The 13592-nt window shown below is 44.6% G+C and overlaps 2 protein-coding genes across 2 annotated transcripts; both read left to right on the top strand.

Annotated features, from left to right (window-relative positions):
• Window positions 1-1035: 1035 nt before the first annotated feature.
• CYP2D6 (cytochrome P450 family 2 subfamily D member 6) lies at window positions 1036-10953 on the top strand. The gene is made up of 9 exons (XM_066183580.1): window positions 1036-1524; window positions 3810-3981; window positions 4711-4863; window positions 5477-5637; window positions 5759-5932; window positions 7749-7890; window positions 8480-8667; window positions 9566-9707; window positions 9821-10953. The coding sequence occupies exons 1-9, from the start codon at window positions 1312-1314 to the stop codon at window positions 9997-9999; spliced, it is 1524 nt and encodes a 507-aa protein (XP_066039677.1). The 5' UTR covers window positions 1036-1311; the 3' UTR covers window positions 10000-10953.
• A 560-nt stretch (window positions 10954-11513) lies between these two features.
• Window positions 11514-13373, top strand: NDUFA6 (NADH:ubiquinone oxidoreductase subunit A6). Its single transcript, XM_066183582.1, has 3 exons — window positions 11514-11686; window positions 11875-11990; window positions 13181-13373. The coding sequence occupies exons 1-3, from the start codon at window positions 11560-11562 to the stop codon at window positions 13310-13312; spliced, it is 375 nt and encodes a 124-aa protein (XP_066039679.1). The 5' UTR covers window positions 11514-11559; the 3' UTR covers window positions 13313-13373.
• Window positions 13374-13592: the final 219 nt, after the last annotated feature.

A 13592-nucleotide genomic window follows, 5' to 3' on the forward strand; every position in this document is an offset into this window, starting at 1 on the left:
CAAAAAAAATCACAATTCTGCAGTTGTGTGGGAGCTGGTAATTTCCCCAGTTGTTTCCCATTCTACATGTTTGTTTAAAACTACTTGAGACAAACCCTGAACCCTGAGTCATGATGCTTTCAAAACAGGATTCTGCTGTTGAGACTCCAGCAAGATAATGCCAGCACAGAGATAATGAGCATGGAGGTGCCTCCCCTCCCAGGGGAAAGGGCATTTGAGGCCCCAGCTGCACACCAGCGCTGCCTGCTCAGCATTTTGCAGGTGCATTGCCTTGCAGTCTGAACTCTCCATCATTGTTGCAGAGACTGTTCCATTAGGAGTTTTTCCTCTGATCACGGTGAGACCACAGACCAAGCTGTGATGGGTTTACTGCTTCTTTTTATCTAGAGCTGACTGTCCTAAGAGCAAGGTTTATTGATCTCCGACGGCAGAGATTCCAGGAGCATACAGCTGTGCTTCTTTAAAAAATACTTTGAGTCCATAATTGTGTTGGCATTACTGCTGCCCCAAAGGCTGGGTATTTGAGGCACCTTGTGATACGTGTAAATTCTTCCTTGTAGCTGAGCTGTGTTCTACAAAAGCTGAGGTCGTTGTGCTCACTGACATTTGGAGTTTAATAAAAAATTTTAATCCTAGAAACATAAATTATTTTTAAAACCTCAGGTGACTGTTTTAAGCTAATTTCTGTAGTAAGCGCTTTCTGTAAGGGAATGTTTGATCTATCCTGAACTTTCTCAAGTTCCTATGGAACCTATCCTTAGCCTGTAAACAGAAACCTGTATGATCTATGTTTAGGAGCTGCTTCTTCCTTGACTTGCCTGTACTAACAAGAAGGTGACACACATTTAAACAAACTTTTTCTAAATCGCCCCATGAGAATGCAGCAAGACTGGTTGCCTGTGAACTTCTGTCTGTGAGAGAAGGCACCCAAACACCCACGGCTCACCCAGCCCTGCTCCACTGAGGGCTTTGTAAGTACCAGCCACCACTTTCAGCAGCAACAAACGCCTCTGAGCTCCGGCTTTGGAGAAAGAAGAGGGGGAGGAGGAATGAACGTCATCACCACTCCCCTAAGGCTGAACTGAGCAGAGGAGGAGCTTATAGTTTGAGCCAAATTTCACATTCAAAAGCCAGCAATTGCCGGGAGAGAGGGGCAGCAGATAAAGGCAGTGTGGGGAAGAGGAGGAGGCAAGGAGAAAGGGGCAGCTGTCAGGGCAAGAAAGTGAGAGAGAGGAGAAGATAAAAGGCAAAAAGGAGGCAGCGACAGTCTTGGGTCAAAGGAGGAAGACCAAGGAGTAGACAGGCTACAAAATGGCATTGCTCCTGTGGCTGGGGTCGCAACTGTCATCTATCTGGAGCAACATCTCTGTACTGACAATTTTTCTTACAGTGTTTACTTTACTGCTTGACTTCATGAAGCGCAGAAAGAAGTGGACCCATTACCCACCTGGCCCAGCCTCGCTGCCATTTGTTGGGACCATGTTCTCCATTGACTTCCACAACCCCCACCACACCTTCAGCCAGGTGAGTGCAGCCCCTGAATGAAACACTCCACATACAATCAATCCACCGTGGGCCCAGGAGGGGTGGGTCACACCCTGGCAGCAGCTACAGGTCCTTAACGCAGAATAGGAGTTTCCGTTTCCCCTGAAGTTGCTAGATAGAGCTTTAAGACTAATTAGCAAAAAAAGATAAAAGTATGCACACAGGATGATAAACATAGCTGGAAACAGTGGATAAACAGATAATGAGAAATACAGTGGGTGTTTTGTCAAGTTATGTAACAAGAAACACAGCACATGACCAAAGAAAAGGTTCAAGGAAAGGTCACCTGTAATATTGAAGCGCTCAGTGAGTAGGGTTCCCAGAGACACCTTTAGATGACCCTCTAGGACCATAAAAAGGACTTCCAGTAGGAGGCAGATGCGTGCAGTTAAGTCCTAGGAAAAGTGATGTTTATGTAGTAGCTGGGAAGCACGCTGCAATGGCTATGTGTGATCATGATGGAATAAATACCCTGTTGTAAAGTTTCATGACATTCATTCTTATTAAAAGAGTCCAGTGCTACAATAAAGAATACCTGCTTCCTAATACTTAAAATTATATTAGAAAGTTTATTTTTGGCCAACTTCAGTATCACTAGCCTTGCGCAAAGCTGAAGGGCAATGCTCTCTCCAAAGTCCAGGATGAAGCAAGTCACTGCCTAAGGACACTGACCTGGCCTGCACAGATAAAGAGACAATCACATACCAACACTTTCCAACCTCTATCTTCCCATCTGTGTATGAGCTCCGTGGGGGACCACTGCCCCCAGTGATAGGTGCTGCTGTAGAGCTGGCTGCCAGCCTAACTGGGCTTGGAGGCAAAGGAGCAGAGGATATACAAACAAGGGAAGACAAACAAATATATGTGGGCCAAGAATGTGGCTGCAGGAATGGCAGGCTTCCCTGCGAGTTGCTGAAGCACGCCTGCAGGCATGTGACAGTTTCAGTTAAAGAGACCTGCTTGTGGGATTTGCCCCAGCAGTAACGCTCAAAATCTCAGTAGCTTCCTATTCAAAGTCAGGGCTTAGCTTTCCTCAGAGGGGAAGCACGGCTTTCACAGCTTTCAGCAGATAAACCACAGGTGTTTTGTGCTTTAGCTTGCAAACTCTAAAGACCTCTTTTGTAGGACAGCGCTGTTCAGCTGCCTGTCCAAAACCTGCCAAGTGGAGAAACTAAATACAGCATTTGTATTATTTACTTGCATGTAGTCCAAAAGCTTACCATTTTTAAATCATATCACGGCAGGGTCATGCTAACCACAATCTTGACCAGTAATCATTTTTCATGACATATTTCTAGTGCCAATGAAGTGCTAATTCCCTTTTCAACCCTACTGCAAATACAGTATTAAGTACTTCAATTCTTTGCAATGCTACAGTGCAGAAATCAAGAATCTTAGCTTTCAAGCAAAAAAAAAAAAAAAGAAAAAAAGAAAAAAAAATCTATGGGGTGTTGCTACTATTGCACAGTCTTTAAAAAATGTGCTTCTGAGCTTTGCTCAGTGTTCCTGACTAGTAGGGGAGCTTTGGCCTGCCTTCCCTGGGGTCTATATCCCATTAAAGGGCTTGTCTACCTGGAGAAGACTTTGCTCCATGGCCCGCTCTCATGGCGAGTATATGGCTGACAGGATTACCTGTGCAGCCAGCCTGATTCAGCTTTATGAGGCTTAGAGATCACAGCAGATGTAGGGTGTGTGCCAGTTACCAGTCATACTGGACGTATACACTCCTTTTAGGGAAAAAGTTGACCTGAAACTCCAGTGTGGAATTGCCTTTCCCAGCCATGTTTCTGGAAACCTGGCTCTGGGTAGATCTCTAGGTACAAATGCATCTTTAAATTAAAATTACAAATCACCTTATTATCAATATTTCCTTCAACAGAAGTAGACTAACTCAAAGCTTACTTAGTCTTTCAGATCAAAATAAATAGAAACATTAGGAAATAATTCATTATTGAGCATGCAGTTTTTTAAAATCCCCAAAAAGGTTCTTGACAGAATTAAAAGTATTGCACAATGTTTATGACAATGGTTTGGCCAGGATAGGTGTATTCCACTTACAGGGCATTGATGCCTGCTACACCTGCTGCTTGGCACTGTTCGGAGTGGTTGCACTGCAAAGATAAGGGTCAAAGATCAGCTGAAGATCTCTGAATAAAGGTACCTCAAAGTTCACTAAATAGTAAAGGCCCTAAGGAAGGATATGGTGATATTTCTGATATTATACTCGACTCATTTTTGGGGACATGCTTTTTTTACCTTGGCAGCTTCAGAAGAAGTTTGGAAACATCTTCAGTCTCCAGAACTGCTGGACCAACCTGGTAGTGCTAAATGGGTATAAAACAGTGAAGGAAGCCCTGGTCCACAAATCAGAGGACTTTGCTGACCGGCCACACTTTCCAATATATGAACATCTAGGCTATGGAAAGAATTCTGAAGGTAAGTCCCATGAAAGTGGACATTCCTTGATGGCACTAGCATGAGAAGGATTGGACAGAGGAAAGATTTTCTCAGTATGGTACACCTTCGCATGTCCCCCGGGTCAGCCTCCTTGTATATCTGGCATCCTCTGGTGGCAACAAACTCAGATTTGATTAAATGGGGGCTCCCCTTAGAGGCTGTAGTATGGCTGCAGCAAGCACACACTTCTTCAGCTGTGTAAGGACACTATAAGTGTTACAACTTTTCTGCCAGCTCCCAACACCCACAAATTAGTGCTTATAGTGCTTATGTAACACAAAGTGCTTATGTAAAATGTTACGTGTAAGTTGTTGCAAAAAAAAAAAGGTGACTTTCTTTCAAGACAGAGTATTTTCCTGCATCCTACCCACATCACATCCTCAGCTGCTATGTGGTGGCACAAGCTGCTACCCAGTTCGCACAAGCTATGGGAACAATGCTGAATGGTTTGGAGGGAGGATTCCTTTATCCTTAGCAGCCCTTGTTGCTCCCATTGAATCCCCCCTGCACCTTTGCCAGCCATGCACAGGCATTAGAAGGTGCAGTGATCCATTTCAGAATTGCTGTCTGAACAAGCTGCACAAGGTCAGACTGTTCCATCTATCCACACAGACCCGTACCTCCAGACTCACAATTGCTGTTCTCTAGCAAAGTTCGCTTGATGTACAAGTCAGATATCTGACATTTCTTGCTCATCCACAATTCCAGGGATTGTTTTCGCAAGATATGGGCATGTCTGGAAGGAGCTAAGGAGATTCACACTCTCTACACTGAGGAACTTTGGGATGGGAAAGAAATCCCTGGAGGAGCGAGTGGTAGAGGAAGCTGGATTTCTTTGTTCTGAAGTCAAGTCTAAAGAAGGTTTGTGACATCCACAAGGATGGGGAAATCACAGAAAAAGTCAATACAGTGATGCAGAAAAAAGGAATACTACAGCTACTCCTATTTGCATGCAGTGCTCTCTTCCCATGCAAACGCAGTGTTTCTGGTCTATGTGCACTCCTTGAAGCCATGTCTGCTTTCCACAGCTGGACTACCGTAGCACTAATCCATTAGAAATAGTAAACAAATAGGAAATTAGAAATAGAGAGGTAAAACATAGTTATTCCCAGAGCTCAGTAATTCTAACTTTATGAAGTTTAGTGGAACATATTGATATTTTCACATGCAATAAAATTGCAGCTGAGAGTTCGCAGCCTGTCATCCAGACACAGAACAGAGTGTTACTTGTCAAGTCACAGAACAACCCTGCAACTCGGTTTTTCTTGGGAGTTTTCTTCTTTAATCATAGATCAACCAAATATTAGTAAGAATGAGATGATCTTCATTTCCTAGTATGATGCTTTGAGTGGTTTGGGGGCTTTTTCTCCTGGTGTCATCAAGGTGGCACTTGTATATTCTCATTGCTGACAGATCAAATCCAGCAGTTAGGTGTTGCTGAGCTTCATGGCTTGGTCTCCATTTCCATTTTCAGGTAAATCTTTTGATATACATGTTCTTATAAATAATGCTGTCTGCAACATGATCTGTGTCATTGTCTTTGGAGACCGTTTTGACTACGGTGATGAGACATTCAGCAAGCTGTCACAGTTATTTCAAAATTCCTTGAATGAAGAAACTGGATTCCTGCCTCAGGTAAACCACAAGCTGTAAGAAGCTGTACTCTATTGCTTGAGAGAATTGAGTTTTCATCATTTTTCTTTTTTTGCATCATGTAATATCTTCTCTCTCACTCTCTCTGGTTCTCACACCCCAGCTTCTTAACGTGGTTCCCGTTTTGGTGCGCATCCCTGGAGTGCCAAAGAAAGCCTTTCGAGCACAAAAGGAGTTAATGGACTTCATAGATGTGGTCTTAGATAAGCATATGAAGACCTGGGACCCTGCTTACACCCGAGATCTCACGGATGTGTTTTTAAAGGAAATGGAGAAGGTAGGGTGACACTAGCAGACCCTCTGGGCTCAGGAGTAGTTCCTTAGGCTGTTCAAGCTTGTGAAGCTGACTTTCCTCATAGAGCTGCATAAAACCTCTTACCAACCAACTAATTTCCTACTTTTTCATTCCACATTGTATCTTGAGAAGAAAGGTATTCTTCCTGCCATAACCTCTTTTACTGTCTTAAGACACCATATTATCTGTTGATGTTCTTGTTTCCATTTTCTGCCTTCACATTTCCTTTAGAGTCTAGGAACTTCCTTCTTTCGAGCCTACAAAAATTTGAAGGCTTTTAAAAGGCAATGATTGAGAATTCACTAATTGTCCTAAATTTGCACCAGGGAACAAGTTGGCATGCAAGATTCAGTGTAATGTCAGTGCCTCAATGACTGATGCCTCAAAATCAGTCACAGAACTGGAGCAACAGATTGACTTTTTGGTGTCATTGCCCCATCCGTAGCCTGCCTTTGAACCAAGTTATGATTTGAAACTAGTGTCTCCGATACATATTTTTGAATTGCTTGCTAAGAACTAGTTTGCTAGATGTCAGAAGGCGGCCTAAATCTGAACTTCACTGAAGTTAAAAGGAGTCTTTCCTTGAATTCAGTCAGGCACAAAGTCTGTATAAAATCAAAGATATTTGGGTCAGCCTGTCCATCTGCCATATGTTTCTGCACATGGATTCACTAAATTTCAAGTGCCAGATGAGCAATATTAGCAAATTCTGCTTGCAAATCACTTCCACAATCTAAATCCTCAGGCTGGACTGCTACCCTGCATAACAAACCCTGCCATGCTGTGGGTGCCGGGACCTCCAGCTCACGCATTGCACCCCCCAGCTCGCATGGGCAGAGCAACGTGACCCATGAGCAGTACAACTTGGGGGTGGATGTGAGCCTGACCATGCTGCCTCCTCTTATACCTCTCTTCTGTTCACTAACATCACTTGATAAGCCAGTTTGATAAATCCCTCTCCTGAGTTAACTTTGGTCAAGTCAGTCCCAAACTCCCTTGTCTGAGATCTTTTATTGGAATAACAGTTGAATCTTAAATGCATTATTAATTGCTATCCATATTACAATAGCATCTAAATATACAGAATAACTTAACAGAAGCTAGTCCCTAGGAAAGGGAAGTGTAAAAAGGATTAGAAAAGACAAGCAGATGAACTCATGCAGAGAGCTTGTCATATCTCATATGCTAACAAATTTGAGCTCAATTAGCATTTGGATGAGAGACCAGTTTTGCTGAAAGTGGTGTTGCAGACTTAATAGGCAGCAATAATCCTTTAACCTAATAACCCTGATCCTTTTTTTTTTTTTTTCTCAATTGTAAGAAAGTACCAGAGCAGGAGCAGCAAAAATCTGTAATGCATAGCTAGAGATAATGCCCTAAAATAATGCTAATTTTGGATTTGCTACATCAAGCAGCCTCCTCCTTACTCTATGGCTTTTATCATCTGATCAAACCTGAATAACTGTGTTCCACCTCCTCTGGGGGATGATGTTATAGTGAATGGCAAGGGCCTGCTGTTTGTTTGAGCTGAGTGCACAAGGTGTCAGCTTCTGTCCTGAGGGCAGGGGTAGCATTCTTCTCTGAGTATACTAGAGGTGGTTGAGGACCTTCAAATACAGGAGGTAACAGGTACATCAGTCATGCTCAGACAGTTGCTGTGCTCTACTCTCCCAATGAAAAACAGGAACACATGCTAAAAAAAATGAATCTAGTGCTTCTCAGCACTTGTCTGGGCAGTGGTCTTCTCGCCCAGCAAATACCCTACTTCCAGTCACCCACTTTTTTGCTCTCTCCACAGGGTAAGGCAGCTGAAGAGAACGGTTTCCACTATAACAACCTTCGTCTGGTGGCCCTGGACTTGTTTACAGCTGGTTCTGAGACCACCTCCACCTCTCTCCGGTGGGCATTGCTGTTTATGCTTCTCCACCCAGAAATACAGAGTAAGTCAGAAACTTACTTACAGAAGTGTAGCCTCTTCCCTTCAAGACTTATTTTTCCGCAAGGATTTCACAATGAGGAGCAGCAATCCATGGATTTTGCAATGAGGAACAGCTTTGATGGTTGTTGGTCTAGCAGAAACACAGGAGAAACACTTCCCAAACAGCAGTTCTGGCAGGGGGGTAGCTGTGATAAAAAGACTGGAGTTCAACAGGCAAGTTTGCCCTTGCCTTCATTTTGAGGGCTTCACCTGGGGACTTGCAGTGGTCAGTGTACCCTCTTCCAGTATTTGGAATAGATGCTGATTGGTTTAAATTCTCTAATGCTGTTTGCCCAGGTACCCTTCAAGCTGCAAAGAGGAGGGGTAAGGTAGCATGTCAAGTGGCAAGGCCCTTATGCTATGAGCAAAGAATAGTCATACAGAGTCACCAGTCAACTGAAAAATGCCTTCCCATCTGGTTTCTGTGTCTAACTGCTTGTCCTGTTCTCACACAGTGCCTACAGTCTCATGCAGCCAGTCTTCCTTCAGCTTGTACCAGCTGCTTCTGGTTGTCTAAGGGTCCTCTAATTCTTTATCTGTTCTGCTTTCAGGTAAGGTCCAGGCAGAGATTGATAAAGTGATTGGCAGAGAGAGACCCCCCACCATGAAGGACCAAGCAAGCATGCCTTACACTAATGCTGTGATCCATGAAGTGCAACGCTGCGGGGATATTGTTCCTGTTGGAGTGCCTCACATGACGTACCGGGACACCGAGTTGCAAGGCTTCTTTATTCCCAAGGTAACCATGACCAGATAAGCAATACAGCAGCCTCTCCTCATGCAGATGCCGGGCATGGGGTGGGGATGATCCCATCCAACCCTGCAGCCTTGCACTTCCAGCCCCAATTACAGTCACTGTTGAGCACTAAAATAGGACATTTTGAAATGCTAAATTCAAGCAGATTAACACATCTGTCTGTGTTCTAGGCTTACACTTGTTGTATAGGAACGCAACTGCAGCTGGCAGTGGCAGCTCAGTGCAAAGGTTTCCTTTCCTCTTGATGAGCCGTGATATTCACTGCCTGTCAGAAGAAGCCTAACAGGCTCTCTGGAGGCCCTGAACGTACTGGCTTTCCTGAGATGGTAGTAGTTAAATTCTAACCTCTGAAGCTACTCAAATGCCGTTGGCATTCAGATCAGTTCTGCTGTGACAGGCAGCTGCCCTGGCAGCAGTGGTGGAATTCAAGCTTGGGATATTTTTGTATTTTTTGTAGCCATGTGGTATCTCCTCTCATTTAGAACCTTGACATGTGAAACAGGAAAGCTTTGAGATTTTCCATGGTCCCTGTGAAAGTTGGTCTTTGAAGTCTGTCAGTCAGCTTTTTCTCTGCAGCTATAAAACAAGTCCAGGAGGATCTGAGAAGCAGAGGCTGTTTCCACTGTGTAACCGTGAAATTGGCATTTGCATGCAACAGCCTTTGTAAGGATACAAATTGCAAAAGTTCAGATGCTTCAGAGTGTAGGGCAGGCACCATATGCCATTGGAAAAGGGCCCTGCTTTACCTCTTCGTCAAATAAGATTGCAGAAGTGGAAATCGGTGCTATTAGATGGGAGATTAAAGAGGGACCAGCACTGCTCCGCTGTGCCAAGATGACGCTGCTGTTCTCACTTAAGTTGTTTCCTCTTGTGGAAACAGGGGACGACAATCATCACCAACTTGTCTTCCGTGCTGAAGGATGAGACAGTCTGGGAGAAACCAAACCAGTTTTACCCCGAACACTTCCTGGATGCGAAGGGGAAATTTGTGAAACCAGAGGCCTTCCTGCCCTTCTCAGCAGGTATATCTGAGGGTTGAATCCAGCTGCAAGTCAGAAGCACAGCAGGACGGTGATCTGCTTCCCCTGCGGCAATTCTAGCATCGATTAGACACTTCCTATTCCCTCTATTGCAGGTCGACGTTCCTGTCCGGGAGAACAGCTGGCCAGGATGGAGCTCTTTCTCTTCTTTACCACTCTCCTACAGAAATTCACTTTTGTGCTGCCTGAGGACCAGCCCAGGCCACGGGAGGACGCTCACTTTGCACTCACAAACTCCCCACACCCATACCTGCTGCGAGCTCTCCCAAGATAAGTGCACACCACTCTCCTTTTATTCACAGACCACCACCCACCCAAACTCTGTCAGAAACATTGCAGGTCTCGGGAGGATCATGCCAGGTTCGATCTCAAATCTGTGCAGAAGGCCACATCTGTGTAAAGTAAGGATTTAGGCAAATATCTTGTTTAGCTTAATTCTAGTTGTGATTCGCGAATCAGACAAGAGAGCTTCAGCTTCAACAAGGTGACATTAAAATGGAGTTTAAGAGTAGTGCTTCTAAAAACTCTTACCATCCAAGACATACATGCCCCCTTCATTCCTTCCTGTTTATTACACTCTCCTGTATGTTGAACAAGTATTGCATTGTCTTGATTTATAGCTTCAAAGAAAGTAAGTTTTAATCCTGACGACCCTTAGGTCACACTATGCTTTCAGTAGGAGTAAATATCAAGGAGTACACGAATAATCCATATGGTGTTTCAGCCACAGAAGAAGGTCATTTGTGAAACACAGAAATTTAGACAAATACCTTTAAAGAGAAATCCTGGTGTTTAGATTTACTATCTCCTTTAATTAAAACTTTTTTTTTTTTTGGCATTACATAAACTCAACTCTTGGGCAGGTTTGGAACTCACAAAGGGGTGGAGTTAAACTGTTTGAAACTGTATGGCCACAGATTTCAGAGTTACCTTTCTCTTTCTTCCTGCAATATTCCTTACAAATTGTTTTGCAAGATGTAAAGATATGTTGATGCTTAAATTAGCATTATACCCTACCACATCTAAAAAGACAACAGCACAAAGGAGCTCCTATGTACAACCGTGTACAGTAGTAATTTTGTGTAATAGTAATTTTGGAAGCTGTGAAAGCTATTGAATTATATAAATACTTATTAACATAATTAAGATTTGAACTTCAGCAGGAACTGCACATTTATGCTTTTCATCTACAAAATAACTTGAAAGAATAAAAGTAATGTGAAATCTTCTTTCTCGCCCCTCCTCTTTGTGGTTGCCTCAGTCCTGTTGTGCTCCTGCATCAGATTTCTCTCCTCACACCTGCATCTTTCAAGATCATTTCAGTGTTACTTTTCTGGTGTGTTAAATGACACTGAACTGAACACGTTCAGATTTATAGCGGCCAGCACATACCCAAGCGTGTTGAAGGAGAACTTAACTTTAGAGGGGGTCCAGGCACTCGTAGATTTGGATAAAAACGTGGGTATAGCTAGAGTAGGTACTGTGTTTGCTAGCATGTAACAAGTGCCAGCTGCAAGACCGAACCGCAGCCGATTGCAGCGTTCCGGGACAAAGGGAACGAATTTATCGTCCCAAAGCCCAGCCCTGCCCTGAGGGAGGAGCGGGCCCTGAGGGGCGGTGCGGACCCGACGCCCTCAGCAGGCGGGGCCAGATATGGGCAGGCCCAGCAGCTGCTCCACCCCCTGCAGCGCTGGTGATTGGCGTTTCTTCCGCCCAATCGGGTGGGAGGTGGCCGGCCCGGAAGGCCGGAGTGGCAGCTCAGCCGGCCAATAGGGGAAGCTGCCGTGCCCTGCGCGTTCCCGCGGGCGGCTGGGAAGGCGGCGGCGGCAGCAAGATGGCGGTGGCGGGCAAGGGAGTGGTGTCGGCCGCCGTCAAGCCAATCTTCAGCCGGGACCTGGGCGAGGCGAAGCGGCGCGTCAGGGAGCTGTACCGGGCCTGGTACCGCGAGGTGCCCAACACGGGTGGGTGAGGGACGCGGGGCCTGCCGCGCGGGCTCAAGGTCGGAACGGCCTTAATGACATTGGTGAAGCCGGAGGACATCGCATGAACTTGTGACAATGTAGCGATTTTTAGGGTTGAGTTGCGCGTTGCCGGTGGAACAAGTGCAGAGTGACGTGGATGACCGCAGTAGGTGTTGTGTTTCTCTTAGTGCACCTGTACCAGCTGGACGTCACGGTGAAACAGGGGCGTAATAAGGTGCGAGAGATGTTCATGAAGAATGCTCACGTCACAGATCCACGCGTGATAGACATGCTGGTCATTAAGGTACAAACAGTTACTTCTGATTTGTTGAAGCTGCAGAGAATTTGTGGAGTGGTGGTGAGTGTGCTGGAGGAGAGGGACAACTTTGTATCAGCCTGTCTGTGGAGTGGTTTGTCTCTTGCAGTTGGATTGGTATATCTATGTCAGCAAACCTGCTGATAAGGAATCAGGTGGCTTTAGAATTCAGCAAGTGTATGTCAAGCAAAGCAGCAGTTAAAATACTAAGTTCGTTCTTTATTTTTGTTGCTTGCTTGTCTTTTTTTAACAGCAGCAATCAAAGAAATGGAAAATAGGTACTGCTCAGTAGTTTACTGTTAAAATTAACTTTCTACCCTATACGGTAGTTCATTGGATTGGAAAATGGTTTTCCTCACTGATTCTGAAACATATATTACAGTGTCAGTACTTGGTGGGAAGCTGGTTTTGGTGGCAGAACACTCCAACTCTGTCACACATCTGGTGGTGTTACAGGCCTGAGAGACTTGTCTGCTTCAAAGCAATAATCAGCACAACAGGCTTCAAAATGTGTCTGAGCAACAGTAACTGACCTCTGCAGTTCTAATGCATTAGAAAGCTTCCAAATGAGGACTGACATGCTCACCTGTTTTGTTTCTTGCATTTCAAGACAATTACTCTGTCTTTACATGATGAAAAAATCTGGAAACAGAATCCTAGATAGTATGGTAGGTGGCAATTCCAGGCAGTCTCATCTTGCTCTGTGCTACCATCCTATAAAACTGGTACAGAAGAATGGAATTGCGAAGAGGTTGCTTGTCTCAGGGGCAGTGATACTGATGCAAAGCACTTGGCAGCAGTTAAATTTTACAGCTGAAATGTTGCTGTTCACCCAAATTCAGTAGAGGTGCTCGGAAGTTAGAAAGTTGTGTAGAATTTTATGGAGGTGCTGGTCAGGAGAGAAACAAGGCAGATTTTAAGAATGAGACAGTCTCTTGCCTGTTTCACAGGGCTAGGAAGCTGTGCTGCAGAGAAATCAACTTAAGTCTCAAGGCAGGAACAGTCTATTTGTGTCACAGTGTAGGTGATGCATGCAGGCTGTTTTAATACAGGACTGTTGATGTAGCTGTTATTTTCGTAGGTGTTTTTAAGTGCATTCAAATAACTTTCACAGTACTGTGTCATTAGACTTGGGCTCTAACTGCCAACTAGTCTAAAATTCTTTTGTGTGTGTGCAGGGGAAAATGGAGCTTCAAGAAACCATTCATGTCTGGAAGCAGAGGACTCACGTCATGAGGTACTTCCACGAGACGGAAACCCCTCAACCTAAAGACTTTCTGTCCAGATTCTATGCGGGCCACAATCCCTGAGAAACTGACTCTGTCTGCCTGCCTTATATTGCAAATAAAGTTCTATGGAATAGAAAAAAAATCCATACAAAGAGATTCTCTAGCATCTTAGGAGCCTAATGACTAGGTGAATTCAGAGCATGTGCCAGTGAGTGTGATCTGTTTGAAGAGCTGTAATTTCCTAGTTTTGCCAGTGTGTATTTTCCATGGATGGCATTTATCCCATGACTTGCCCTGGGGTGTCTGCTGAATAACCACAACACAAGCTGGCTGTGGGTCTTTGTGCTTAGCCTGCAGCCCC

Source organism: Chamaea fasciata, unplaced genomic scaffold (assembly GCF_029207755.1).
Source record: "Chamaea fasciata isolate MVZ Bird 193981 ecotype frontalis unplaced genomic scaffold, bChaFas1.0.hap1 SCAF_5, whole genome shotgun sequence".
NCBI classification, from domain to species: Eukaryota; Metazoa; Chordata; class Aves; order Passeriformes; family Sylviidae; genus Chamaea; species Chamaea fasciata.

Coding starts and splice junctions, on each gene's coding strand:
- CYP2D6 (XM_066183580.1), top strand. CDS start 1,312: ATGGCATTGCTCCTGTGGCTGGGGTCGCAACTGTCATCTATCTGGAGC. Junction 1,525..3,809: donor CCCACCACACCTTCAGCCAG/GTGAGTGCAGCC, acceptor TTACCTTGGCAG/CTTCAGAAGAAGTTTGGAAA. Junction 5,638..5,758: donor AAACTGGATTCCTGCCTCAG/GTAAACCACAAG, acceptor CTCACACCCCAG/CTTCTTAACGTGGTTCCCGT.
- NDUFA6 (XM_066183582.1), top strand. CDS start 11,560: ATGGCGGTGGCGGGCAAGGGAGTGGTGTCGGCCGCCGTCAAGCCAATC. Junction 11,687..11,874: donor CCGCGAGGTGCCCAACACGG/GTGGGTGAGGGA, acceptor TGTTTCTCTTAG/TGCACCTGTACCAGCTGGAC. Junction 11,991..13,180: donor TAGACATGCTGGTCATTAAG/GTACAAACAGTT, acceptor GTGTGTGTGCAG/GGGAAAATGGAGCTTCAAGA.